Source organism: Falco biarmicus, chromosome 3 (genome assembly GCF_023638135.1).
Source record: "Falco biarmicus isolate bFalBia1 chromosome 3, bFalBia1.pri, whole genome shotgun sequence".
In the NCBI taxonomy this organism is placed as follows: Eukaryota; Metazoa; Chordata; class Aves; order Falconiformes; family Falconidae; genus Falco; species Falco biarmicus.
The window spans coordinates 106682532-106710290 of NC_079290.1; the positions used below are offsets into that span (position 1 = coordinate 106682532).

At 47.4% G+C, this 27759-nt stretch overlaps 1 protein-coding gene across 1 annotated transcript in view; it reads right to left on the reverse strand.

The window, feature by feature from the left end:
• PRDM16 (PR/SET domain 16) overlaps nucleotides 1–26804 on the reverse strand; it is a 345680-nt gene extending 318876 nt beyond the window's left edge. Inside the window, exon 1 of the mRNA XM_056332565.1 lies at nucleotides 26727–26804. Within this exon, the coding sequence (XP_056188540.1) occupies nucleotides 26727–26763 (37 nt within the window). The 5' untranslated portion in view covers nucleotides 26764–26804. The remainder of the gene's footprint in view (nucleotides 1–26726) is intronic.
• Nucleotides 26805–27759: the final 955 nt, after the last annotated feature.

Sequence of the window (27759 nt, forward strand, 5' to 3'; positions counted from 1 at the left end):
CTTGGCACACTTCCAGCATGCTGAACTAAAGAAATGATTCTGTAGTTGTTTTGTGGCACAGGGAACTATTTGTATTGTCACCACAGCACCTGAGGGATAACTCTTGCCTGCAGTAACTACATCCCACGGTAGTGCAATATCGGCCCTTCATTTTCTGACTCAGGCCTTCCAAGCAGTGGCTTGAATCCCACTCATTCCACTCCTTTTTGCATCTCTCTTTCTTTTCAAACAATCACAGAAACACCACAGAAACCTCTGGTGAGACGGGGATGCCCTGCTCCCTGCAGAGCTGGGTCTCAGGCATGGCAGAGCTGGACAGAGGCTTTAAGCAAGAACTTTTATGGAAAAAGATGCTTCCCAGTTTTTCTCTTTTTGACCACATTGGCCCACAAACAAAATGAATCTTTTTCCATCTTTCCCCCCACGCACATTTCCAAGCAGCCAATGGAAAAGAGAATCTCCATAACTTTTATTAAAACAAAAGTTTCCGTATGTTTTCCTGAATAGTGTCCAACTACTCATCCTCCCCAAAGACACAAAAACTTCTTTTCAAGACCTTAGTTTTGAAACCTTCGAAGTTGTTCAGTTTTCAGGGAAAAAATCTTTCATGCCAAGCCCCCCATCTCCCCTGGGCTCCACCACCCAGCCCACCAAGGGGCTGCTAGTGCCCTGCTTGGGGCTCCAGCAGCTCCTGCAGGTCTCCTCAACGCTGTGTGACACTACCCAAGATAAACTTCCAGGTAATTCCGCCTCCTCACCACTTCTGTTCATAAACTTCTTGATTTGGACTAACCACATTAAACAGTTTTACCGCAGGAGCAGAAACTTTCATTATCACACAGGAGGGCAGCTCTGCAGGGGCAGCTTTTTTCCCATGGAGGGGCGAGTTTGTCTGCGTGAAACTCTGGTCATCTCTGGTTCAGAATCACCCGAGAGGGGACAGCAATGGTTTGGGGATCTTCTGAAAGCTGCTGGGGACAAAGGACCCAGCAGGCACAGGTAAGACCCTTGCCATCCACACTGCTCTCGCTTTGACCTCAGTGTGGTAATCAACCCCCATTTACAAGCACCCTGCAAACTCCCCCAAGATGCAGGCTGACAGGCACCCAAGAAGTTTCATGATTAAAATACAGCTTTTGGAACAGCTGTTTGCGAAACAAAGTCGAGAATTTTGGTGAAGCATGTTGCAACGAGGTGGAGGACAGACATATGTGCAACTGTCCCCTTTCAAGCCTGGCTTGCTTTTAGTTATCTCTGATTTTAGTCAGAGCAAAAAGACACTTTTACCCTTTAAAATACAAAATATTTATGAAAACTGATGATGTTTATAAAAACTGACAATCCAAAATTATAGCTTGAAGATAGAAGCTGGCAGTCCGAAGTGATAGTGACAGTAACCTCATAAAGGCAAGGTCAAAAGGGACTGTGTTGTGGTTTTCCGGGCTGACCTCCTGCACAATGAGGCTTCCGCAGATTAATTCCTCTTTGGTACACGCAGACCTTTTAGGAGGCAGCAAACCTCAGCACTTAAATTGTCACCAATATACTACAAGTCACTGGCAAATTGTCCAAGCATGGAAACCCCATCCCGGGGAGTTTTTAAGAACCTGCTCAACAAACATCTGGCAGAAGCAGATAGGTGACGTTTATCTCGCTGGGGTCTAGCGGGATGCACGAGCTGGTCTTTGGGATCACTCTTCCCATCCCATTTTCTTTGATTCCTACTTTTTTTTTTTTTTTTTTTAAATAAAGACTTGTATTAAATCGGGTGTTTTCACACCTTTAGCCTATTGAATCAAATTTTGTTGGAAGGTAAGTGCTTTAAGATGGCATTCCTGTCACCTTTTCACTTTCTCTTCATTAAACTAAACCGATTAAGCTTCTGGAATAACAGGCAAACTGTTCATTGCTGGGTTTACAGCTGCACATTTTTGTTAGGAATTGCGCATGAAGGTTTATGTTACAAAGCAACAAAATGTGTTTTGCGTTGTTGTTCTTTTAAAAACCCATTTCACAACGAAATCCTACAGAGAATAGCAAAACAAGATGTATTATAATCCTCTTCATTTAAAAGTTTTAATGAAATTAAATGTGACGATACTACAGTAGGGCCTTACCCGCTGCTCTCAGCTGAAAGAGGGAAGAAATGAGCTGACTTTAAAATGAAACAGGTTTCTCTTCTGACTGACTGAAAGTTACAGGATGTTGGTAGTGAACCAATTAAAACACATCTTAAAACGATAAATACAAACCAAATGTACATTATCAGCATGTTCAGCCTTTTGTTTCTTGGTTCTATTTTGTATCTGCTTATTGCAATCATATGTGTTTTGAAGGAGGGGGAAAATCAAATCATTTTAGGAAATAATAAATAAAGAATTCAGTGGAGGAAACAAAGGAAGACTGCATTTATTCAAACATAAAATAAACCATGCCTTCGGAGAGTATGTTAAAAAAGAAGCCGCAACATTCATGGATCAGTGGAGCTCAGAAATATCTAGAAAATATTAAAAAAAAAATATCTGTCTCAGTTGAAGACAGTAACATGGCACCTATGCAACATTCTGCAGAGAGGAAGGCATCTGCTGCGTACGTACTGTCTGTCTAGACCTCGAGGGAAAGATGTCCTGACGCAGCCGACGAGGAATTGTCGTCAAAGCCTCCCAGTTTGCTGGGAAAGAGCAATTAAACCTAAAGCAACGTGGCTGGGTGCATATAAGCAACACGCTTCCCCTTTCCCTTCCACAACCAAATGACCCTTTGGCTGCCTGCTCTGTGCTCCCTCCCTCCCCTGCGTTATTACAGGTCCTTGATAACGCCGCGCTGGGCTTACCAGACCCACACCTGCCGTGCAGCATCAGCACCGTTACCCACTGTTCCTCTTCCCAAGACACCGGCTTCTTTACATACATCTCGTCAGCCTCTACAGTTTGTCACCTGGAGTACCAGCAGCCTACCTTCTGACACGTATGAGATGTCTATCTAACCCAGAATTAATCCTCTCGCGCATCAAGAAGAGTTGTGTGAAATTACTAGTCTGAATTTCACTGCTGTTTCCATGAGAATATTGACATTTTCAAACACGGGCAGATTAGTGCTGGAGGAAAATTGCCGTTTGTCATGCAGATTTTTCAACAGTTGCAATGACAGGAATTAAGTATCTGTGTGTATAAATATAAAAAAAAGTACACCAGCTACAGGCACTCACTGCTTTCACAGTAAAACATACATAGATTTTAGAAGTGAAAATGTTCCACTTTTTACAAGTCCCAGAAAAACAGAGGGGGGGGTGGTGGTGGTTACATTTTTCCTCCCCAGTTTTTGCTTTCCCAAGGCACAATTTTTATTTTTTTCCCCCTATTGATCTGTCCCCTGTTCCATACCCCAAGTGGATTCTTCTTAATGAAAACCTGTAGAAAGTTTGCACAATTTTTTCATTATTGAGGCTGCAGGTAAGTAGCTGCGCAGTCCTGTGCTTAGTGGAAGGAAGTATTGAAAATCTCCTTTGCTATTCCTCGTTTCACGGTTTATAATGTGATACTTATAAATACTTTGGTAGCAGATTAAGCTCCAGAGAAATGAAAACATTTAAAAAAGAGCACAAAGCCTGCAAGTGTCCAAATGAGGGACCAGAAACTCTGCTTTAAGCTCCAGGAGGGGGTTTATGAGATGTAGTGCCATGTGCCATACAATACAAGATAAACATCTGTTGTTATTTCAGTAAACTTAAATCAGATGTTAAGCTTTTTCTTCAGAGGGATAGTGGCACAAAGAAAGGGTTTTTCCTTTTTCATTTTTTTCCTCCTCTCTTCTTACCAAGGTGGCCATATTCTATGCCAGGAAGACCAGGAGAATGTTCTGGAGGGGACTTAGATAAATACCATCATAGCAACAGAGTGGTGATAAAGTGACCTTTTGTAACCTTTATTGCACCCTAGGCCTTCGACCTTGGATTTCTGCCCAGAAAGACATCTATTAGTAAGGAGATCGATACCCCTAGTACCGAGGAGGAGTTATTACATTCACACACTGAAGAACAAATCCCAAACTGGATGACTCTAATGGAAAGAATATTACAGTTTCTGGTGGGTTTTGGATTAAGCCTTGCGAAGCTGCCCAGATGACCATCCTGTGCTGGACAACTGCTCTGCGGTACCCTTAATGCACCAAGAGAAATACATAGAACCCCACTGTCACCTTAAGACATCGCGAGCTTGCCAGTTGCTGCCCAAGGAAGGGTGCTTTGCTTTGCTCCAGGCTCCAGTGGTCCCCCCAGCCCCACCAGCAGCCTTCCTTCTGAGCATCCAAATGAAAGGTGCCCCGTTCCAGAAGTGCATAGTGTCCCCTAGACACCAGTCTGTCCCCAGTGCAGGGTACTTGTTCTCACCAAGGGACCAGAGTTCAGGGAACCGCACCAGGCACACGGGATGAGCCATCCCGGAGAGGGTACCACCGCCATCTGCTAGAGGTACCTTCCCCACTGAGGGACTGCTCCCCTTCCACCCCAGCCACCTGCTTTGGCCATTAGACAACGAAAGGCTGAAGTGATGACATAAATGCATGCACTGCACCAGTTCCAAAAAGCATCAGGAGGTCACATACTGGCTTACACAGAAGATAATATCAAACTAAGCTAGCTGCTCGATTTGCTGTTGTAAGCCCACGGTGGTTTGCCATCAGTAACGTGCTTTGATTAAACAACATCAAATAGTTCAGTTTTATATGCGATACTCCACATTTTAAATTGTAAAAGATCAGTCTTAATTGCTAAGTTTGACAGCTCGTCTACTTTTCTCGTTACACACTGTAAGCTGTAAGGTATAGCTAAGTTAATATTCCAAGCTGTTTCTGTTTTGAAGACATTAAAAGGGACCTTATATCCCAAGCACCAGACAGCATATGGAGTTCAGCTCCCCAAGCCTTGGGGTAAAACTGCTAGGGGTTACGCTGGACCACTGGAGATGTTGTAAAAAGGAAATTTTGCAAGGTACAGTTCCAGAAGCTGTACTTGCTTGTGTTTCTCTGCACAGTGGTTACCGGCAGCGCAAATGAACCATAGACCAAACGCAGAACTCCGGATAAAGTAACAGTAATCTGCTTTTGTGTCCAATTCCAGATGTATTTCTGTTCAGCTTTTAATTCGGAAATTTTGTGGCATAAAGCGATTTAACAATGCACTTTTAATGACCCTATATATATATATCTTTTGTTTCATTTTTATTTACCTTAGCAGCATACTAAAATGTAACCAGCATACTTCAGTTTTTTACATTATATTTTAATTAGTGTTTTTATATATGAAAGACAAAGACGCTACTCAGTACAAACACACATCTATTGTGCTGCATTTCCCAAGGCGTATAATTTAATACCCAGAACACTAAGTTTGTCTCCATCAAAATTAATATTCCCTTGCTGGGTACCAGCCCTGGTCCATCTGGTAGCTGGGGTTTAGGAGCTGCAGGAGGAAAGAGCAGCGTTTGTTGTTCTTTAGAAGTAGTGAATGTTTTATAAACTCATGAAACTTCACAGAAGAATTAGTATCACTGTGAAAGTAACTCAGGGAAAGCAGATGTGCCCCACAACTAATTAATTCTAGGTGGGGTTTTCGTTGGGTTTTTTTTTCTTTTTGTTGGTCATATATTCAACAGGGATGGTGCAAGAGGGAAGACCAGGACTTTTCCCAAAACCAAAAGGTGAATTCAGCCCTTCTCAGTGTTGCATATTGCTTATTCAACTCTATATATAATTTTCCTGACAAAAACCCTTCCCAACATGGGAAGCAGACAATCCCAGTGAAGGTGACTGTTTACCGCAGCACATCCCCAGCATGAGGGATGCTCAGAACCGCATTGGGGGTGGGGGGTGGGCAGCAGAGGTCTGCCCCGAGGGGTACAGGGAGAAGCCCAACATGAAAGCAACCGAGCTGAAAACCCCCATGTCCACCCAAACCCACCCATTGCCTCTTCATCTGCTTCTCACCTTGGCACCCCTGCACGATCTTTGTCTTTACCCTCCTCCCTCCACTCCGCCAGCATCATTCTGCACTAAACTGGTGCTGGGAAAGCCGAGAGGCGGCGAGCACAGGTCGCCCCGTGAAGAGAAACTGTGCCGCGTGCTTCCTCCAGGCTGCAGGGCTTAGTCTCCATCCATAACGGTTTGGCCATCTACAGTTTTAATCCTGTGCAACATTTATGGAACATTCCTTCCCTCCTCCTCCGAAGCAAGTGCAAATACCATTTGGCAAAGAGGGACTGCCCACGAGGAAAGGGTTCCTTGGGGCGGCAGCGCTAGAACTTCAACTAACCATAACATAACACGTCTGAATAATACTGCGAAAAATATATAAAATATGTTATGGCATTAAAAGTTTAAACATCATAAATCTTCAGCGTGCTATTTACTAGGCTGAGAAGGTGACAGAAACAACATTCTGAAGTGGAATGAGAAAAGAAAACGTAGCGTGGAGGCTGGAGCACGGGAAAATCCCCCGGGACGTGGCTGAAAACGCGGCTCGACACGAAACGTTCACCCAAGGTTTGCACAGCCGCAGCTGGGAGAATTTGCCTCAGCACCGTAAACGCGCACCTTCCCAGCAAACAACTTAGTTAATGCTCTGCAAAAAGGTTTGAAAGAAACTTACCAAAAGAGATAAGAATATAGAAAGGGGGGAAAAAAATAAATCAGGTCAGAATTAGTGGCAAAGGGGTCTCACACAAATAAAAGTTCTCAAAATGTGCCACTGCAGAGGCCCTGCTCCCTTCATGCTACTGAAGCACTCCATCCCAAACCAGGGGATGTGAGGGGGAGGCTACACAGAAAACAGAGATTAAAATTGCCAGCTACAAGATCAGCTCCCACGTTTGCCAAATTTCAATATAAATTCAGAGTTTGGGTTTAAATCCAAAAAAAACATTTTGTCAGTGTTCAAGTTGGAACCTTGCTAAAGTATCAGATTGGTTTGAGCTTCTTTCTACACACACAATAACTGATTTATAGCGCAGGCTCTGCGTTACCATGCAGCAAATAGAATATTTAAGCAGTGACTGTGAAAAATATTTAAACAAACAACTGCAAATTTTGCAAACTGTCAGTCCCAACCATGGAGGAGTTATGTGGGGGCTCCGCCTGCAGAGAAATAGGGTTTCTTTCCTTTGTTTTCTGGAGGGAACACTTTTTTTATCTCCGTTTCTTTTTTTGAGGGGGGTGGGATGGTTGCGCATGCAAACTTTCAACAAGAGATCGGTAAGAACCTGACTCGCTCATTGGAACTGGTGATTTATAGGAAGCCTTGTAAAACTGTGAAATTATTTTCTTCACAGCACTCCTGTTCCCTTCACTCTCTCGGCAAACCCTGTTTACCAGTTGAGCAAATTATAATTTGTATAATAATACTGTTATGGACCACAGCCACACACACAAAGCCTAGAGACCATCCTGAGCAGGTTTGTTACGACGATGTTTAGCTGACATTTAGCTTGATCCACCGTACACGTGGACCAAGCTTGGACTGCAGGCTGTTCCTCATGCAAACTAACTTTATTTCAGTTATAATTCAGAACAAATTCAATTTTCATCTGTAACTGTGAACTTTTCTAGTTTTTGTAGCTTCAAGTCAGCTCATTAACATTACTTAGACATCGGTTTTATAGTTGAATTATACTATGTTTATACTGTGGAATTCCATTACTTAATTGCTTCACTACTGGAAATTTCAGTGGGGTTCTTTTTTTCGCATAAATCTTGAGAATAAACATGTTTCTGTATTTCTCTTGCTTAATTAAGTGCATATTTCATAAAAATAGCCAACTTAGACAAATTAAGCAAAGCATCATTTGTTTAATCAAACGGGAAACTCACGCCGCATGTAAATAGGGAGACTTCAAAAGCTTCGGCATTTGCTTCCAGGCACTGCCAGAGACTAGGGATTCCTCCAGCTATCCAAACCTCTTGGCCAGCAAAAAACCTGCACTGGGAATCACTCACACAGTGTTCTCCCAGTAGAAGCATGCAAAGCTGTGAACCAAGTCCCTGCAAAATAATCTGGCCGGTCTAGAACGAGGGAGAGCATGCATGCATGGGTGTGACGCCCAGAGCACACATGGGGGCAGGCAGCACAGGGAGCTGTGCATGCCCCATCCCTCTGCCCCGTGCCACAGGCAATTCCATTGGCATATTCCATCACATCGAGCTATCTTAACATGGAAAATGCCTGCAGCTCCTCACTGACCCACCTCCTGTCTCCAGGAAATCTGCTCTGTATCAGATCGCGTTTGCTTTCTTAAGGCTTGTCTCTAGATAAAGGGTAGAAGATCCACTTGGTTGGCTGCAGCAGTGGGGGTTTGGGGTGCGGGTTGGTGGTTGTTTGGGTTGTTTTCCCTGTACATGGCAAATCAGTATATAGCCAAGTGGCTCTGGGTGACGGGGTTTTAATCAATAGCACATGGGGACAATATCACAGCACTTTCCCTCTGCTAGTGTGGAAACCGCAACCAGAAGACAGACATTCTTGAGATGAAGGAGAGAAGCAAGAAATGAAACCGAGAAATAACAGGAATAAATGTCTGACTTATGTTAACGGTGGGATTATTTTTCCTTTTAACAAATCTGCTTCCTGTTCTGTATAGAAGCTTTCACAACGAAATATGTTTGAAGTTTAATGAGGAATAAAATAATACCTTAAAATTAATAATTACGGAAGTACTCAATTTTCACAGCTATTTTGGATGACACGAGCTAAGGAAGAGCAATACACACCCAATAAAAAAAAAAAAAAAAGAGAGAGAGACATTTGTTGCCACCCAAGTGAGAAAGATCTCATCTCATTCTAGCTATAAATTCATTTTAATTCTAACTTCTTGTCTTACACATCTTTACAAGGTGTAGGTCAAGGTATAGGAATAGAATTTGGGCTTTTTCTGCAACTGCAAAATAACTCTCGGAATTCATTTCCCTTACAAAGAGTTTTGCCTTGGGAAGCTGGTATCCCTTCTCATTCCAGCTGTCCCCCTCCCACAACGCTGCTTAGACGTCGCCTATTTCTCGCACAGGGCAGACCAGCTCCGCAGCAGCCCAAGAGACCATTTCTAAAATTCCAGCCCCTCATTCACCAGGACTCCTCCCTTTGCCAGAAACCACTCCCACAATAATTGTGTAGACAGAACTCATTCAGAAATGAACTTTAAAACTAAGATGCTGTCCCTTGGGTGATGGCATCACCCCCACGACTGCCCTGTCCGCAGCGGAATTACGCCTCGGCAGTCAGTGCCCGGTGTGTGAGACTTACAAATACGTTTACTGAAAGCTCCGATTTTGAGCAAGCTTTTACTCAAACATCAAAACGGTTTAGAAGTTATCACCTGTCTTGGCAGAGAAGCAGCAGCTGAACAATACGAGCATCTGGATTCTGCATTTGTGGCAGCCTCGGTAGTTGGCATCGAGCGTCAGCCTCACTCATCACTTTCTGAAACACCGCCAGGCTTTTACTTCCTAAATGAAACCTGCCCGCCCAGCGACATTCCGCTTTGCTGGAGTCCTGGAGGAATCAGGAGATTTATGGAAACCAGTTACTCACACTTGAAGCCTGGACTAAATAATAATCAATAATTTATCAATATTTTTAATATGACATTATGGACTCTGATTTTTCTTCCACTGAGACATCTGTAAGACTATAAATAACCTCCCTGCTACACCGCAGAAAGATCTGTCCACAGGACTGACCTCTGTAAAAATGTCTGTTCAGGTCTGGTCTGGCCACCACAGCTCACTGCATCTCTGCAGCACATCAGAGAGACACGGAGGGCAAGGGCTGGACCAGGGAAGATACTTTCACTGGGCATTTTCAGGAATGAGGCAACACAGCACAGAAAAAACAAAAACCCAAGAGCGTATTTTTGACCTTCCTTTGACAACAAGAACTTCTTGAAGCATGCATGTATCAAGATACTTCGCAACAGCTCTGCAATTCCCCTCGTGCGGGCCACCCACCCAGCGATGGCTTCAGCTGCTGCCTGCCCCCTCCAGGCACCTTGGCTCGGCAGCAAAAACACACCCTGGTCTAACTACGACAGCATCAGGAAGGACTGGGTCCTACAGGTGGGTGCCTCAAACAGCGGTCGTTCCAATCTTTTAATATTTCAGGTGCTGCAAAGCTTGTAGCAAAGGTTCTAAGCATTTCTGTTCCACCTCAGGAGAGAAGGGTGAAGAGGAACCGTGAGATTCTTGAAGCGTTTGTCTTCCCAAGTACCAGCTCTTTGTTCCAAGAGACAAAACTAAAAGGAAATTTGACCCACTGAAGTAACAGCTGTAGTCTGGAGGGGATCCCAAGCCTAACATCTCTCTTCTAATATCTTTCTTCTACAGATATGCAAAATTCTGCTGATTTTTCCCTTTTCTGAATGCAAGCGGAGCAGCTCCTCCCCCGGCCCAGCACGGCACGAACTCCGAGCTCAGTGCTTGCTTTTACCATGTGTTTCCATGTGCAAACTTGAGCATGACAACCAAAAATTATTGCAATTTTTAAAGGATTAGAAATGAAAATATTAATTCTAGAGGACAGAAAAAGTGGTTTGACTTTGATCCCAATGACCTAGCTCATGCCTTTCAAAAATCAAGTTTGGTTTTTAGATGTATATTTATTTAGTTTTAAGACTGCAGCTAGCAGGGAGAGCAAACAATCCTGAATCTCCTGGGCCCTGTTTCGAAGGGTCTAAGGCCACAACAAATTTCAGTTGCATTTAAAAGTGGCCAGTGCCACCCAACACTACTTTACACTGTTTAAAACATAAACTAGCAATAGATTTTGTAAGTCACATAAGAAAGGGGAGTGAGAAAGATTTGGTAAAAAATAGCCTATGTAACACAGAGAAAAATGTCTACATAAAATAGCTATTTGAAAGCGGTGCCTTTTCCCCCATTCCCCCCCTTATCTTTATTCTACCTACCCTCTTGAGAGCCAGAAGTAGGCAGGTTGGAACACAGAGGACCATAAACTCAAGCTCCGTTACAGAAATGTTTCACTACAAGCAGAACTTCACCCCTGTAAATAACGGCACTTGCTTTGAAACATACATTTGCTGAAGAGCTCAGGACCAGAGTCAAGACTGCAGTCACCAAAACATCCCTTCTACTTCCTCCAATGTGGATTACAGACATTGTCCCAGCAACTCCCATCCCATGGGAAAATGGGGATTCCTCTTTTTCACCTCAAGTCCGCTTACCTACAACACTCCATATTTACCACCACAAAACTACTCGCAAGACACTGAAGGCAGAAAACCTTATCTGCAGCGCCACACTATCTATTCCTGATGCTAAAATCTTTCCCTTTGGCTCTGACACCTTGTATTAAAAATTTTGCTCATCAGCTGTAATCGTATAGCCTAGTGCACTAATTAACCTAACAGCATAGTCAATTCTTGGCCGACAGCATTGCAGATAGCCAAAGATGATACAACGAACCAGCAGATGCACTGGGAATTTTTACCTTTTTCTCTTGACAAAACAGAAACAAGACAAAAGTTAAACCCGAGGCAGTTCCCAGACACATAAAGCCCTAGGAGGAGCGGACCGTGCTGCCTCTCCCCTCTTCTGCCCCCACCATGGTCCATGGGAGCCCTGACGGGAGGATGTGGCTCAGCGAGGCAGCGTCTGCTGCTGACAGTGGCTCTCAGCCTGGCCCACTGTCCTCTTTCCTCAGCTCTCGGTAGAGAACGGCCGTTGCACTAGCACCTTTCCAAATGGGAACCGAAACACCAGGGAGTGCAGGATTTCAAGTCAGATGTCAATATGCCAACTCCAATATCATTCTTGTATGAACAGAGAGTCTTGCACCTTGCCATAACGGTGTGTTTCTACTTTTCATGTAAATTTTGGTCTCACTTTGAAATTTGAAAATAGACTTCAAGACGTCAGAAACAGAGACATGAAAAACCTTGATACTTTCAAACGTGGCTCACGTGTTCTTATGGATATCTACAATACGAAGCCTTTTCTTACATGCAAAAGCAAGGGGGGTGACATCACCCAAGTGGGTTTCTGCAGCTGGCAGCAGTTTTATGGCAGGGGTTTATGGCAGGCTACCTTAACGATACCAGGATGCCACTTAGCTACACAAAAGTGACTCTCTTCTAAGTGCTGCAATATCTGGAGCAGTCCCCCACCTTCCTTTACCAAAAGAGCATCCCTTACGTGGTGCATTTTGAAGGGAATATGACATACAATACCACTTTTATTTCCAGCAGGCAAGGTTGCTTCCCACACATCTGTGCGGCGAGTGGTGCTGCACAGCAGCGCGGCAGGGGTTTTATTCCCAGCTGGCACGTGACTGCAATGAAACATTGATACTCCTTGTAAACCCCAAAATGTTTACCGTGTTGGCACAGAGATGCCTTTAATCTCTTTTCACGTGTAAAGTCCTCTCCCCTCGGAAAAAAAAAAAAAAAGCTCTTCCTCGTACAGAAACCATCCACAGGGCGTAAAGTAGCCAGTGGCTGTAGCTTTCAAAGCAAACCCAGAAGTATTATTCCATTTTCCACTGAATAAAAGTATTGAGGTTTCTTTGTCAGAGAAAAGCGAGGCCGGATTCCTTTGTCCGCCTGCCCTTCCCGCTCACAATGCCATACTCTGTTTGGTGGGCCAAGGAGGGGTGTCTCCCAAGAGATCCCAACAGGATTCAGTCCTCTGGTAATGGACTCCTAATACTTACTAGAACCACCAGCCTCCTCCACATTTCTCTTTGAACGAGGGTAGTCTGTCAGGAGTGGAAAGCAATTCAAAACCACTGGTAAAGAGAGAGCTTAGGTAGAGAAGAAAGAATGATTTCTTATCAGGGCTGCCAATAGAGAAGACCCAGGTGGCACGGCAGAGGGGGATCCCAAACACCTACCACCAGCCCGGAATTAGCAGATGAGATTCAGTAACAAACAGCGGCTTTTAGCAGCTCAGCACAGCCTTCGGAGGGTGGCGATTAACACCTCTGCTGGGGGGAGACGCATGAGGGGAGGAAAGTAAGAACCTCACCTCCTGGAAGGTTTGCAGCGCTGAAATGTCTTTCCACAACACAAGAGATGGGCAGGTTCACCCTGCGACCCGCACCCGGCGCTTCCGAAGGGCTGCCAGCTTCAAGGGGTGGCTTAGGGAACTGACATATAACATTTTACTTTCCTACATATGTGTGCAAGAAGACCCAGGCGGTGGGAAGCCGCAGGAACACGCAGCGCGCTTAGTCTTTGGAGCTCTACAAACCAGGCGGTGGGCACAGCACACTTGCTTTGTGAATGATATTTCACTTGGGCTCTTTGTTGTTGGGCCGTATCAGAGAGGTGGGTCACCTTACACCCTCCGAGAACTGTCCCGCTCTATTTCACATCTCCAATGAACCTGAATTCTCATTTCCCTACTTTTTTCTGTGAAGGATAAAAGCAGTTTGTGTCAGAAAGAAACAACATTTTAGAAATAAAGCATGCTGTCAGGCAAAGAAATAAAAAGGTCTGCCTTCGCCAAAAAATTGCCATTTAAAAACATGTACATATGCTTTTTAAAGCATTATCTTTGGACAGGCAACATCCCAGACCTTAGTACATACAATTTAGAGTTCTTCTAATACCTTTAAGTGTGTGCGTGGGGCGGGGGGCGTATGTAATCTGTTTTGATAACTCTTGACATTAAAGAGCGATAAATAATTAAATACGTTTAATTGTTTCCTTAACTAAAGATAGATAGATTGAGAGCGCTCCATAGATAGAATATAGATCAAAAAGATTGAGACTGGCTGTAAATTCCCCTGATGTTTTATGACACCATTTGTATTCTGTCACTCACTAGCTTTATGTATAGTCCAAGCTGTGAACTGAATACCCCATTCAGAAAGCCACTCACTCTGCATGTTATTGCAATTTAATATTTTCACACACAGACACATCATTATCTCGGAACCTGACACTGCAAGGAGAATTCAGTAATTTTTCAAGAGTGCTTTTTTTTTTGTGTGTGTGTGTTCTAACGTGAGCAGAGGCACAAGAGCGATCTAAATGAGCACCCTTCCAATATTTAGTCCCTAGATAGATAGATCAGCAGGTAGAGATTTGTCTGTGTTTGCAGAGATTCTTCTCTTTTCAAACAGGTATGATGTAATTTCACCAAAAGAACTAAAAAGGAAGATTAAGATTCTGCTATTACCCGCAAGAAGAATACCCCTTACATAGCTGCAGCTTGCAACTGGGAATTAGGTGATATGTATATATATATAAATATATATATACACACAGGGAAGTCCTCAAAGCTGTCTCTTCAGTTTTCAGTAGCTGAAATGTGACTACAGGATGGGATCATTCCATTTATGCTGGAATTCTGGAGGGGCAGCAAATACACATTCCTCTAGGCGGTTTGAGAAGAATCAGGCACACAGCCCTTCAAATTGCAGGTTTAAAAACCCACCTTTGTTTATCAATATTTTAAAAGTCAGGTCACATGAGAAAAAGGACTTTAGAAGCAGAGACAAAGGCACAGCTGATTTCACCCATGGGAATAGGTCTATCTTATACCAGACTCTTGGTAGCTAATCATTAACGAGCTTTACATACAAACTCAGATATAAGAAAAATATATCTTTGCATGCCAATGGCATGGATGTCCCTACGAGTTCAGTGCCTTGAGGGCCTGCTCCAAAGTCCAGCCAAGGCAAGGGAAGGGCTACCATGGACTTCAGCGGGATGCAGGTCCTGAGCAGCATGGTCGCAACGCTGCTTTTTGCAAGCAGATGGATCCCCTTGAGGGATCCCCTGCAAGAGGGATCAGCTGCACAAAGCTAAGGGCAGCCTTCCATCGGGAATTCACGTTTCCTCGTCCTGGGAGCTCAACAGGAGCCTCAGTTTGCCCTGTCATGCCCTCAAGTGTTCTCATTTGGAGAGAAAGGAAAGTTCCAGACCAAAGCAACACTCCAGAAGCCTTCCAGAGGTCCCTTCTCCCTTCTCTCCCCCCTGCCCCATTTATTGAAGTGCTGGCATCTCGGGGCAGGACAGGGGAGGTCCCTGGGCACAGAGGGTGGGCAGAGCACGGCGCCCAGCTGTGTCTGCAGGCGTGGGGTGGGGGCTGTCACTGACCCATGCAAGCCTCAGCTTCCCCAGACAGGCCAAGCAGCTACTTCTTCCATGACTGTCATGCTAAGCAGCAAAATTCACCAATATAATGCAAGTCACCCCAACAACACGGCCATGGACACACTGGAGAGATGCTTCATAGAGTTAATTCTGCAGCAGGGCATTTCTCCGGTTAATGCCCAAGACTTATTTCACAAACTGCTAAACAACCATACTTTGGGGAAAAAAAAATTTTAAAAAAACAGTTACTGTCCATTGGGTAAAGATAGATTTATAGGTAGGCTGTAAAGGCAGGCTCCTTTTCCTGATCTACTGGAACAGACAGTGCTATTACGAAAAATCAATGTTTAGCTCAGGTATTGACTGCCGGATCATACAAGAAACTTTCCGGTTATAGCTAGAGGCTATGCGGGTGGCGAGCTGCACTGAACCTCTGCTCTCCTTCAATGCTTGGAGATCTGCACATCACCTGAAGAACTACACAACGATGCTGGTTTACCCAAAACAAGAGTTAAAAAGTAAGGCGCAAGTTTTAAAAGGAAACGAAAATGAAACTCAGGCTTTGAAACGTGCAGATCTTCAACACCTGCCTCATCCACCTGCTTCTCTGAACAGCTCCAGACGATCTAGAAGCCAGCTTTGAGGCGCATTTAACAGGTTGATATCCAATGTGCTTCACAGGTGCATGCTTTAAAAAAAAAAAAAAAAAAAAAAAAATCATAAAGGAAGCGCTAGAATTTACGTAAAGGGCCTGAACCGCAGAGATATTGTACTTGTCTGGAAGAGTACGCATCGCTGAGAGCCTGGGGAGCACCAGCGGCTCTGCAGGCATTTCCATAAGGAAAGGACACATCCATGGAGATCACTGGGGTTTCCCGAAGGATCCCCTGCAGTCGCTAGTACCAGGCAGCTCTTAAAACCACTCCTTAATAGATACCTCCATGAACAGAAGACAAAGAACAAAATTCTGTTCTAAACTTTATCTGGATAAATACTCGAAGAGTTTTCTAGCAGGAAGAATTTAAGAACTCCCAAAGTAGCAAAGATCTGGTTTTTATTCATTATGTATGGGATATACGAGCAGAACTGTTTCTGAGCAGAGGGCTTTTCAAAGTTCTCCATGAGGTATCAACTGCTTTTTAAATATGACTGTTGTGCCATGTAGGGATTTAAATTTATTTTATTCCTATGTGATAATTCTAAAATAAAATATATGATCACTTGCAAGTTGTGCATGTTCTTTATTTCACATTTATGTAATAAAATATAAACCGAAACCAGTCCTTTTCTATAAACAGAACAAAAAATGGTAAAGCAATTTTATACTACATCAACTTCAAGCGCAGCCATTTAAAAATTAATTTACATGATTGAGCCCAAAAGGTCCATTCATTGTGAAATAAAAAGCACTAAATACTATCCTGAAAGAAAATGCCAGACTGCTGTAAACAAAAGCTTTTTTTTTATAAGCATCTGAGACTGAATAAAAGATTTTTAGCCAAATCTGAAACTCGCAAAAAAAAAGAAAAAAATTCCAATCCAGTAAATTCAGCAAAAAACATCCCAATGACCTTGGTGGGAGCTGGAACAAACAGAGATCAGTAACGAGACATTTATCCCGAAACGACAAAGACAGGTATGTGTACCCCTCCTGTTTGGCAGATAAAGTAGCTGAGGGTAAATTATTGGCTTAAGCTGGTCAAGTTAGTTCATCAGCTTAGCAAAAACCATAATTCCACCCTTTTTTTTCCCCTGCCTCTCAGACCAGTCTCTGACCAGGTAATATTGTCTCAGCACGCTCAAAGGCGGCGGTTTTTCATTTTAATAATAGCACAGGACCCCACCCCCGGCTCCACTGCTGCGCAGTTCTACTTTTCCATGTCCTGAGCAAAACTCCACATCCAACTTTCCACGTTTCCTTACAGCCAACGAATCCTACGCTCAAAGCACAATAATGCTGGGCTGAGAGAATAAATACACACGCTAAATATAGCCCATACGGCGGCAGCCACGCCATGGTGCAGAGCTGGCCCAAGCCTTGCCCCGTGCCGAGGGCTCAGGTGGAGCCGCTCAGCCAGGAAGGCTTATGTGGCACCCAAGGAAAAGTCTTTTCCCTCATCCTGCAGCTTCCCTTTACATCTCACGGAGCCTGGGAGCAAGGCAGGGGAACCAAAACACAAATGTGGTCCCATCCCCACCCTACGTGGTTTGCGGCGCTTACCTCCACCTTCCTCCAGACCCACTCGCTCCCTCAGCCTGACCAGGGAAACCGCATTGAGCTCCTTTAGTCCCCCCGAAATTATTCTGTACCAAGTAGGAAATAAAGCTGATTTTCCCCCACACACACCCCCTAATACCAATAAAACAATAACTCAATAGCATGTCTACCAAAACACTGCTGCTATAAAGTAAAGATATGGAAAATAAAATAAACTACTGTTTATGATAGCAGTGGAAGGGGGGGGGGAAGCACAGTGAGTGCAAGGGAACAGATGGCTTATGTCCAGTATGGCCCATCCTCTGTATATTACTGCTTTGGAAAGGAAGTCTGTGCCACTTCAGAAATTAGCAATCTGTCTAAAATATGCTGAGGTTATAGAATTGATCATTCCGTAAGTTAAGGGTAAAAAAAAACAAAAACAAAAGCAAAAAAACCAAGCTACGGTTCTCCATCAGATATTGATCTGCAGATGCTAAAAGTGAATCCCCTTAAACCAGCCATATCCCAATATTTGTATATTTTATGCACATATGCACAAAACCTCTTGGGTCACATCCTCAGCTGGTGAAAATTAGTTTCATTGATGTTGATGCTTATTTACATGAGTTGAGGATCTGGCCTTTCATTTAAAAACAAAAATATCCTGAGTTTTACTAGTTTAACCTGTTTTCACTGAAAAGAGTCAGGCACACGCGTGCTGCTCAGCGTTACTCGCGATGGATTACACGTGTGTCTTAAACCGGCTGCACGCGCTTACATACAAAAGATAAAACGTATTAGCAAAAATGGTAAAGAACAGTCTTGTGGCTAAATTGTGGTAGCTGGAAAAGACCTCGTCTATTGAAGTGCAGGCAAGATACCTGTGAACCGAAGTGCCAGGCTGTGCCCCCCCACCCCCCCGGTTACAGCCCCGCTGAGCCCTGGGCAGCTCTGCACTGGTGGGCTGCATTTGGCCCTTGCCACAACCGCAGGGAATGGCAGCAGAAATCTGTTTTGAGGAACATACCAGAAGAGGGATGGATGTGTGCACACTCCCCTCTTTCCCTCCCACCTCAGAAGACCAAATAAATATTCAGAACTACTTTAAAAGGTGTTGCACACCGGGTAGCACGTAAAGAAAAAAGCCAGTGGAAGGGGACGGCGGTGTTTGAGGTGATGCTGCATTGCATGATGTCCTGAGCCTACACTGCTGGGAAAAATCGATCCTTGCACTTGCCTTAGCAAAAGCTGAGCAAATTCGGTTAAAAAAATACAGAGGGAAGCATGTTTCACTCCATGCTAACAGCCCATCTTCAAACTGGGGAGCTCTGGGCAGACAAGGGTGGATTTTCTAGGGGGGAAGCAACCTATGAGTCATTCAATAAAACATACATGCGATAATGAATAGCCAGCCTTCTTTGGTGGTGATAAGATATTTTAACTGAAAGCATCAGGGCATGTTTAAAAAATGATTACAAATTATTTTAACAGTGTATTTGCAGAGGGTTATAAAAACAGCTATAATATTTTTGTCTTGGATTCTAGAATTACCAGTGTGACAGCTAATGCAGTAATGATTTGTTTCAAATGCCAGTGTTTAAGCTGTATAAAGCTGATTTTATACATTTTTCCAGTAGGCCGCATTGTAGTTAATGAAATTAAACACACCAATCGCATTTGTCCCCAGGGGATGAGGAACTGAACACGCCACTGGTTTATTTTTTTATTAAAATAAATTGCAGCCAGCAAGATGGACTAATTGCATACAGAATTGAAAAAGAAACATTCCATTGATATAATTAAGCCAATTTTCATGGACAAAAATAGTTATAGTGGTTATAAAATAAGCAGAGCATTCACTACAGTTCGACTTCTCCCCACCCTCTATATTTTGTACAGAACATTAACTATTAAACAAATATGTATCTCAAACGGGCTGACAGCATTATCTAGTAATGATGGCTAAATTGATCCCAACAACTGACGCCGGGGCATTGTGTCTCGTACCTTGGTGGGAGAGTTCGCAAGCCAAAAAAAACAGACCAGCAAAACCCTGCCACATCAAAATATTACCTTAAAGCAAAACACCTGAAAGATGTAAAACTATCGAGACAAAAATAAATCACCAGCCAGTTTATTTTGGTCTGACATTTCACCCCAAACGCTTGTGAAGTCACTTCTTTTTGGAGAGCTGTGGGCCAGCCTCCCCCAGTTTAGTCCACCGTATTGCAAAAAGCAAACGGGTAAGAGAAGATGAAGTCTTTCCCCACCAGCTCAACAGAGACCAAGATTTACTGTGATAGAAGCATTATTCTGTGGCCTACTGGAAATAATTTGGCTGTCTCGGTCCATTTTCACCTGGAAAACGTCTCCCCAAGAGGGCCAGTGGCCTCATTTGCAGTACAAAAGTGTGTTCAGTGGCACAAAAAATGCCTTGCTAACTGTCGGTCATAAATTTGGGCAAAGCACATCTTTGGGGGGACGTGATGAGAGCTTCCACCCTCTGAAGAGAAACTTTCATTTCTCCCACTGTCCTGCACGGCAAGCGCTGCTGAACGGAGTGCCCATGAGTTGGTACCTCTGCACAGAGAAACACTTTACTCCACAAAAAAAAGTTCAGATTCTAGCCCTACCTACTGATGCTAAGCACACATTGTGACCCTTACCACAGGGCAATTTCTTCCCAATCGGGAGGAAAAAAAAAAAAGCCACTTATACCAGGTATGAGCATTCATGAGCACAAAGAAGTACACTTATTACAGGGATGAAAGTCATATTTCATGTTTATTAGCAAAGAGGATCACATCATTCACTGAAAGAAGAGAGGGAAACAAACTCTTCAGGACAGGGGTACTCTGCTACAGATTTGGATGCTACATAACGCACCACCTACTGTAATAAAAATAAAAATAAACAGCCCATGAGTAGGTAGCAGCGATGCATGAAAATCCATAAAGAAAATAAAAGAAATAATAAGGTCATAGATCTCTTCCACTACCACATCCCTGACCTGAAATTCCACCAGAAAAAAAAAAAAAGGGGGGGGCTGTGCACATTTAAGATCAGAAAACACAGCAGTGATTTTGGTGTGGAACGCTGTGAAGTACTGACGTATCAACAGGCTGTTACCCAGAGAGTGGGAACAAATGTGTTGGCACATATCCTTCAGGTGTCTTCATTCTTAACTACAGATGGACATTGTACATCGGTGTTTATTGATATGCTGGTCACTTACCCCTACAGGATTAAAAATATCTTTTGGAGAAAAAGGCACGAGAAAATCATTATTCAGCTAAGATTTTTGATCCTTTCTGTTAGCATTCAGAATTGTGCGAGTTTATCATTTAAATAATCTCTAACTGGGGAAAAAATAAACATATCCCATAATAGTGGGAGAGCCATCAAGTTGGAGAAAGGAAGCATGAGCATGCCCCAGCCCACAGAGAGCACAAGCAGTCTGCTGTGCCATCAGCCTGGCACCAGAAAAGGCCTAGACTGAAAACACAGATATTTTTTCTACTGAATTTTACACAGCAGAAGTACACTGCAATAGCACACACACACGATAAACAGAGAGAATGCTTTTCTAACTGTAACATTTGCAAGTCTGAAAAATGTGAGTGCTTTTCCTGACCCTGTCACCTGCAGCGGGCCAGGATCCTCCATCCCACCGTGCCTGCCCTTCCCGCAGAGCCAGCGGGACATGCCCCACCGTCAAGGTGGCTACTGAGCTTTACCTCGGGCATGTTTGCAAACTTCTGCAGGCCTTTGTCTTTGAAGCACTGCATTAAATAGCACAGAGCTTTTATAAAATATATAAGCCATAATAATCGCAGCCATAATAACAATAATAATACTTTTCACTCAGTAGGGCCTTTCCCTCTGAGAATCTCAGGGTGCTTTACAAACACGGATGAGCGCAGCCACGCCGCAGACGGATTTTTCCCTCCTCGACAGAAGATTCCCTTGTCATTCCCTTCAGGTATTTCCTTGCCAACGGAGCCTGTTTGCGCAGCAGCAGCGCAGCCCGTGCGGGCAGGTGTAACCCCTGCGCAGCAGCGGGCTGGAGCATTCCTGTAGCAGCGGTCACGGAGCGGTTACATCCCATGCGGAGCTGGGGTATTATTACAGTGAGCAGCAGCGGTGAGTTACACCGCTCCCGCGGTGTGAAACCCTAGCTCCTGCGCTGCCTTTTGCCTACAAGGCGGTGGAGGTTTGGCGTGTTACAGGTACGCTGGGCTTTCTCCCCTTGGATAACTCAGAATCCGGCCCATTTCAAAGCCGTATGACACCGCTAAAGCCCGGCTGAGCGTTGGACGGGGTGCGTTTGTGTGGGGAGCAGGAGAGCAATTCGGGTTTTTTTGGTATTTTTAACAGCAACCTTTAGAAAAATGCTTGTTTTCATTCCCCCCCGCCCTTAGCTCATTAAAGCCCTAATTTGCTGTCGCTGAACTTGAACTTACACCGCAGTTCCGATACAAAGTCTAAACATCAGGCATTTAGTTGTTATTAAACGAAGTTTTTAAAACACAAGCCGCAATTGCTGCATACAGCGCGCTGCCCCTGACCACACGGTACCTACGATTTCACCCTGTGTTCCGAGGCCACCGCCAGTTCCACAGGGAAACGCATCTGCACGGGCACCGTTTGCATCGGCACGGTGTTTTTATAGGAGACAGGAATTTAGTGGGATTGGAATGATGTACCACCCTTGGGTGCGCTTTACCTCCCGCTCCTCCGTGCACCGGCGAGCGCCCCGCGATGCCAGCGCACCTAGAGGAGCCTCGGGCACACACAGACCGCACGGGCACCCCCAGCAACCGCTTTATTGCGGGTCAAAACTCAGCCCCCGGTTTTGGGGGTCTTCCGCAGGCTTGGGCACCTTGAACCTGGTAGCCTGCGGGCAAGTTCGGACAGCCTGGCACTGCGACCCGGCCCGCGGCTCCCGCTCGCCACGTCCCCTCCTGGGGCAAGCGCTCTGCAGTTGTTCCCTCCGCACTTTCTTAAATAAATCAAGCGGGGAGGGCGGGTGAATTGATAAATTATATTTGTAGAATTTGATTGGGGTTTTTTTCCAAGCCTAAACCCATCTTAAATCCTCGGTAATTTTTGTTGAAGCGCTAATTACACATCACCTTAATTAGCGGATCAACCTCCCCCCTTTCCCTACCCAGCACCCCTAATTGCCTAATTGAAAGGATCCGGGGGAGGGCGAAGCAGCTGCGGGGGGGGACCCAGCGCCCACCACACCTGCGCCTGTCCCCGCAGCGCATCGCGCACCCAGCCGCGGAGCGCACCGGCGGGCAGGGGGAGCGCCCGGCCGTGGCGGGGTGAGCAAGGAGGGGGGGCCCGGGACACCCCCCCCAGCCCCCGGGCCGAGCCGCGGCTTCGCGCTGCCGTTCGGCGGCTGCCCGTGCCTCGCTCGCTCGTTGGCAGGGGAGCTGCTGCCCGGGCAGGGGCCCGCTGCCAGCGGGGACCGGGGCTCCGGGCAGAAGAGCTGGCGGGCTCGGAGAGGTAAAAAACCTACACGGCCGAAAACCGCCGTAAAGTCTCATCCTCCGTGTGTTCCAATATTGGAACCGTCTGTTCAAGCGCAAACATAGTCGCACGCCGAGAAGTGGTACTTGGACTCCAGCCTCTGCGCTCCCTTCTCTCCCGCTCCCTCTTCCCTCCACCATCTCGTCAGCCTTAGTTAAAAAATAAAATAAAACACAAATGAACAGCCTGTCCTCCAGGGGAGCGAGGTCGGGACCCGGGGAGCAGGTACCAGCACAGCGACCATTTTCCCGTCGCTCCAGCTGCCCGCGGGATGCGGCAGCTCTGCCTGGAAACTCCGGCTCGGAACTTTGACTTTGTCATACTCCCAAGAGCGAAAAACAAACGGGACCGTAGAAATCCCGACCGCCGTTTATCCAGCACGAACTTTTTTATTTCGAGCCCAAGACCCAACAAATGCCCGCCCGGGGATCGGGGTTACAGCCGTGCCCCGCACACGCCGCTCGGGGGGTTCGGAAGGAAACGAACCAGCTTTGCCCGAGCAGCGCTGCCCCGTCCCTCCGCCGTCCCCCACCTCCCCCTCGGCGGGGAAGAGCCGGGCAGCTCCCGCAGGAGCGGCTCCCCGGCCGCCAGCACTTTATTTTCCGGCTGAAGGACGGGGCCTGCCGACTGCGGGGGCCCGGCCTTCCCTGCCTGCTCCAGCAGACAGCCCCCCCGGGGCTGCCGGCTCGCCCCGCTCCTCCGAAGCGCCGGGCACCGGCCCCGTCCGTCGGGGGGGCTGTGGGGCCGGTCGGTGCCCGCTCACCTGCGGCCCCCCCCGCCCCCGCCGATGTGCACCCATCGCCGGGGGCTCCCACCCTCCGAGGCGAGCGGGGCAGCGAGCGAAGGCACCCCCGTCCGGTTCAGCTCCTCCGATACCTGCCCTGCTCCTCCAGACCCGCATTAAAATTGTAGAGAATTTCGTTCTCGCCCCCTCCCCAGCGCGCACACACACGTTCATCCCCTTTCCAAGTCAGGTAATAGAGTCGAATTCCCAGAGGAGCTTCACATCTGCTTAAAATATTGTCCAATGAAATGAAATTCTACAACATATTGTGTTTTTAATATACTGTATACTGCTGCCTCGCATACCTCGTCGGCCGAGCGCGTGCGGATGGCTTTACCCCGGGATACGTGCAGGCGTTAATAAATACAACCGGGGGCTAACGGGGGCTGCGGCACCTCGGGGTGCGGGCGGGGAGGTGTGCGGGCAGGGCCGGCCGGCATCCCGGCCAGCAGCCGAACTTCTCACCGCGGTAAATGCAGCGAGATCCACACACTCGTGTCCGTGTTTAATCTGTTTTGCAAATAAATACTCCTGGGATATTGAAACCTTAGCTTTGGACTACTGTTTTGAACTGTGATCCCTAAAAAATCCTCAGCTGAAACCCCATAAACCGTTGGGCCTTGTATTGTATTAAACACCTGATTTTAATCAGAGTTCAGCCTTCCGAACAGACACTTCCAGCCCCAGCGGCGCTCGCCCGAGAACCGGGGCTCTCCGGCCCGAGGCTGCTGCCGGAGGGACCCGCTCGCTCCCCGGCACGGCAGCCCCCGCGCATCTCCCCAGCCACCGGCAACCTCGTAGCCCTCCAGCTGCAGAAGCCTCATGGCTACCGCTCCCGAGCCGGGCGAGCTCACGGGGAGAGGCCGGGGCAGCTTGCGCGGCTGGCCCCTGCGCTGCGCGCCCGGGCGCACGGCTGGAAAACCCCCGTGTGCCTTTCGCAGAAGCAAAAAGGAGAAAAAAGGGAGGGGGGGGAAAGGGGGGAAATAGTTGTTTTTTTTTTTTTACAGGGAGAAATAATTCCATTCTATTCAACCTCGCTTTCACAGCTGAGACACCTCTGAAAATTACTCTCCCCCTTAACAACCTATAACACTAACTGATGACTTTTTTGGAAAAAAGTTATTCTTTGAACGGGGGCGTTTAAAGCGTGTGTTTATTGGGGGGAAAAAGAAATAAAAATGGCAGGATTAATTAAAAGACAAGCTCCCAGCTATCGTGGCAGCGGTGTGCTGGCCATGCTGACGGTACCGCATCCCCGCCTCCGAGCAGCATTTCTGCGTACAGAGCTGCGCTTGTTGGACCGGGGAAGGTGTTCGGATGTCACACAAACACAGGCACGGGGCTGTTTCGGGAGCAGGGGAATCTTAATGGAGCGCATTGTAAAATGTAGCCACATAAAGGTAAATTGTTGGGCCTTGGGGTTGCCTGCGTCTTGCGTCGTTTGGAAAATAAAAGCGGGGAGCGGCGGGCGGTGCCGGGCCACCGCGGGACTCGCTGCGACCGCGACCGCCAGCAAACTCAGCAACAAAGCGATTTTTTGTTGGTTTTTTTTTCTTTTCTTTTCTTTTTTTTTTTTAAGCAAGCCGGAGCGAGAAGCCGCGCTGCTCTGTCGGGCAGCATTTACGAGAGCCATGTCCTCTCCGGGAAGGGAGGCGGGGGGGGGGGGGCGGAACTGCAGCCTGTACCAGGGAGCCGGGACCAGACCTGCGGCAAGAAATGCCCGTTGACCTTGAAGAGTCGAAGAGGCTCCCGAATAACGAACTTGAATTACAAAATAAAAGCTTTGCACCCGCGTGTGAGAGCGCGGCGGGGGTCCGCCGCCCGCGACCCTTCGCCGCCGGGCTCTGCACCCCCCGGCGTTGAACCCAAACCCCGTCGTCGCACCTGGGGAGCGCTCCCCCCCCGGCCATTTCCATGCGAGGGGGCTGCCAGGGAGCCCCACTCTCAGCCCCATCATCCAGCTCTTAACGCACCCGAGCCCGCCCGCAGGACTCCCCCGGGGAGCGCACGGGGTTTGCCCCAGCCGGGCAGCGCCGCGCCGGGTCCTGCTCCGAGCGCTGCCGGGCTCCTGCGGGGCGCACGCTGCGCTGGGACTCCTGCAGCCTCCGGATATTTCGCCCAGAGCGAAACAGAAACTAACTATTGCTGGAGAAGTACAGACGGGCTGCCCGGGCACCGGGATCCTGCGCTGCACCGAGCCTCAGAGCTAACGCCGGCGAGGCGACGGGCGGAGCAGCCACAGCCCGGCCCTGCGGGGGCGAGCGACCCCCGCTCCGCCCGACACAGCCGCGCTCGCCGCCTCCGAAAATCCAGCCCCAAAGCGGCTCGAAAGGAAAGAACGGGAAAGGGTCCGCTGGAAGAGGGAGGAAAAAAAGAGCTGCGCGAGACTTACGAGCTGCAATTCCACCCCCGAGTAAATTTTAAAAAATTAAAAATTAAAGACACTCCCCCACGCTCCCCTCCCCCAGACCTTCTTAACCCCCAGCTGGGACACCCGAGCTGCGTTCAGGATCTTCCCTCTGGACCTGCGAATCCAAAGCCCCTCACTGAGAGCGGATCCATTTTTGCTACAAATTCTCTTCCTTCCCTCTCCTCGATAATTGTTCCCGAGGCTAGAAGGGTTCCTTTCACCCCCCCGTCTCTGCCTGTCTCTCTCCCTCTTCCCCCCCCCCCCCCCCCCCCCAGCGTTAAGTCTCTCCGGCTCTCGCAGGCAGATGCCAAACGCAGACCTCTAGCGCCCACTATTTCAAAAGCCAGGAATATTATTTCACAAGACTTGGAACGACTCAATAAAAAAAAAAAAAAAGTTGCTATCCCCTTTCGTCAACTTCCAGCTAACTTTCGCTTTTCTCCCCCGGCCCCGCGCAGCTCGCCGTCCGCCCGCGGCGCCCCGCTATAGCGCGCCCGGGCGCGGAGCAACGCGGAGCGGCGCGGAGCAGCGCGGGACGCCCGGTCTCCGCACACACGGGGCGGGCGGCGCGGCTGGCCGCCGCCGCGGGGAGGGAGAGGGGCTGCAGCCCCGCAGCCCCCGGCCCGGCTCCGCGCCCTCCTGCCCCGGCCGCCGGGGAGGCGGTACGCGGAAGAAAGGAGAGAAAGGACCTACTTTTGGGCAGTTTTCTCGCCCTCGCCTTGGATCTCATCGTGTCGGCTTGTGGATTCCTCTCCTCCTCCTTGAGCCCAGAAGCAGCTACACACTATCTTCATCTCCCAAGCATTGTCAGTTTGGACACCTTCGCACATGCGCACAGAGCATTCAATCTGACACCCTCACCAGGGCCAAAAAAACTTTCCAATGTATTCATCATCATCAGGGTGGTTTGGTTTTTTTTTTTTTTTTGTCCTATCCTCTTCTTCAGACCACTTATCTCTCCCCCCTCCTCTCTCCCAGCACCATCACCGCCTTCCCCCGATCTGCCCCTTTAAGAAAAATCAGCCCTCTCCGCTCCTAACCCTCCGCACACTGACCTTACACACTGGACAATACTTAAGGATCAAGGTGCCATCCTATAAAGAGGTGATTATCATTATATTACTATTTTTACGATTATTACCGCTACTGAATAGCAATGCTGTAGAAGGAGTTTATTAACGGGTGTCATCTGGTAATTGTGCCTATTTTAGTCATGCTTTTATTTTTCATTTGAAAAATATTTATTTACAGTAACTTTTCCGTCAGTGTCTGTCTTTATTCGCTCCCTTCCCTCCCCCTCCCCCTTTCCCCCTTTTTTGCCCCCTTCGGCTCAGGGGCTTGCGTAACTTTTAAAAATAACGTAATTTGCGCTGTGTGTTCCGCCGTCACGTCTCGCGTTTCCAGCAGACCGGCGCTCGGGAGCCCGGCCGCCCCCGCCTGCCGCCACCGGCCACGGTTGGACCCGCACCGGGCCCCCGCACCGGGGCAGCCCCGCGCCCGCAGAGTCGCCCCCGCCACCGGGCCCCCGGTTCCCCGTCGGGCGGCGCGGAACTACCGCGGGCGCGGACGGGTGCGGCGCCGCTTTCTGCTGCGTTTCAGGTGGAAGGCAGAGCGCTGGGGGAGCGCTCCCGAGGGACGGGGGAAGCCGGGAGAGGCGCGGACACCCGAGAAAAGGGGGGAGAGGAAGGAAAAAAAAAAAAACCAACCCCGAACGACCCACCACCAA